Source organism: Geospiza fortis, unplaced genomic scaffold (genome assembly GCF_000277835.1).
Source record: "Geospiza fortis unplaced genomic scaffold, GeoFor_1.0 scaffold172, whole genome shotgun sequence".
Lineage (NCBI taxonomy): Eukaryota > Metazoa > Chordata > Aves > Passeriformes > Thraupidae > Geospiza > Geospiza fortis.
This window is the reverse complement of record NW_005054309.1, coordinates 8670192-8671525: the sequence shown is the minus strand read 5'-3', so window position 1 is coordinate 8671525 and position 1334 is coordinate 8670192. Positions and strand designations below refer to the sequence as shown.

Here is a 1334-nt window from a genome sequence, read left to right as displayed (position 1 = left end):
CAAACAAGGGGCTGTTGCTGGAGCCCAGAGCGAGGTGTCACCTGATGTACTGCAGAGGAGCTCAGCTTGTGACATTTCTGGAAAACACTGCCTTCAAATAACCTGCATTAATCATTTTCACACTGACCTCCTCACCTCGATTGATTAATTACATTTTCTTTCTCCTGTCCGTGTTTCCTCATAAAGTTGGTGCTCCTTCCAAGGTTAATTGAGACACTGACCTTTCCCATCTGCAGCTGCTCAGCCAGGCCACGTTCAGAAGCGTTTTGCAGACTCAGCATTGACAAGGTGGCCCTTGGATGGCCACTGACCTGCTCAGCAGCCTGACAGCAGCCAGGAGCCTGCAGTGCACAGATAACAGCTCAGCTCTGCTATCTAATCACCACAACAGTGGTGTCAATGATACCAATTTCTGAGCGGGCACAGAGCAGGAGGAGGCAACAGGAAATCAGTTTCCAGAAACTTCAGCTGAACATTCCAGGCTGCTGCTGTCCAGCAAGGGCCTGGTTGGATCAGAGCGTTGGTAGTTTGCATTGAGTAAGGTTGAATGTAAAGAAGTCTAAATGGTCAAATGTAGGTTACTGTTAAACAGAATTTTTTTGAGGGCTGGTGGGTCCTTGCTGTTGTCTCTTTTCGTAGAACCATAGAATATTCTGAGTTGGAAGGGACACACAGGGATCATTGAACCCCACTCCTGGCCCTGCACAGACACCCCAACAATCCCACCCTGTACATCCCTGGGAACATTGTCCAAACCTCCTAAAGCTCTGGCAGCCTCAGGGCTGTGCCCATTCCCTGGGCAGCCCGGGCAGTGCCCAGCACCCTCTGGGGGAAGAACCTTTTCTGATATCCAACCTAAAACTCCCTGACACAGCTCCAGCCATTTCCTCGGGTCCTGTCCTTGATCACCAGCAATGCCAGCTGGTGTTTTGTAAATTCCCTCATGGCAGCTCAGACTTGGAGAGGAGATGCCTCTCCCAGGACATGGAGGGTCCTGGCTGCTACGGGAGAAGGTAGAAGGCAGTGGCTGTCAGGATTCAGGATTCAGACAGTGTTATGTGCTTGAAGGAAGATGTAAAGCAGCGAGTGCTGCAGCACAATGGCTCTCAGCAGAGCTGTGGCAGCAGCTGGGGGTGTCTCAAGGGTTGAACGTGCTGCCCTTTCCTTGCAGATGTGGATGAGTGTGAGACTGGGGAGTCCTGCTGCTCCCAGTTCTGCATCAACTACGCGGGGGGCTACGAGTGTGCCTGCAAGGCAGGGTTCCAGCTCAGCGCCGACGGCTGCTCCTGCGACGGTGAGCACTGAGCTGTGCTGGGCAGGGCCGGGCAGGGCTG

The 1334-nt window shown here is 53.1% G+C and overlaps 1 protein-coding gene across 1 annotated transcript in view; it reads left to right on the top strand.

Annotated features, from left to right (window-relative positions):
• The window catches only part of LOC102044446 (multiple epidermal growth factor-like domains protein 6), a 183326-nt gene that overhangs the window by 129962 nt on the left and 52030 nt on the right, over window positions 1-1334 (top strand). The window contains exon 12 of the mRNA XM_031055435.1: window positions 1172-1294. Coding sequence (XP_030911295.1) covers window positions 1172-1294 — 123 coding nt within the window. The remainder of the gene's footprint in view (window positions 1-1171; window positions 1295-1334) is intronic.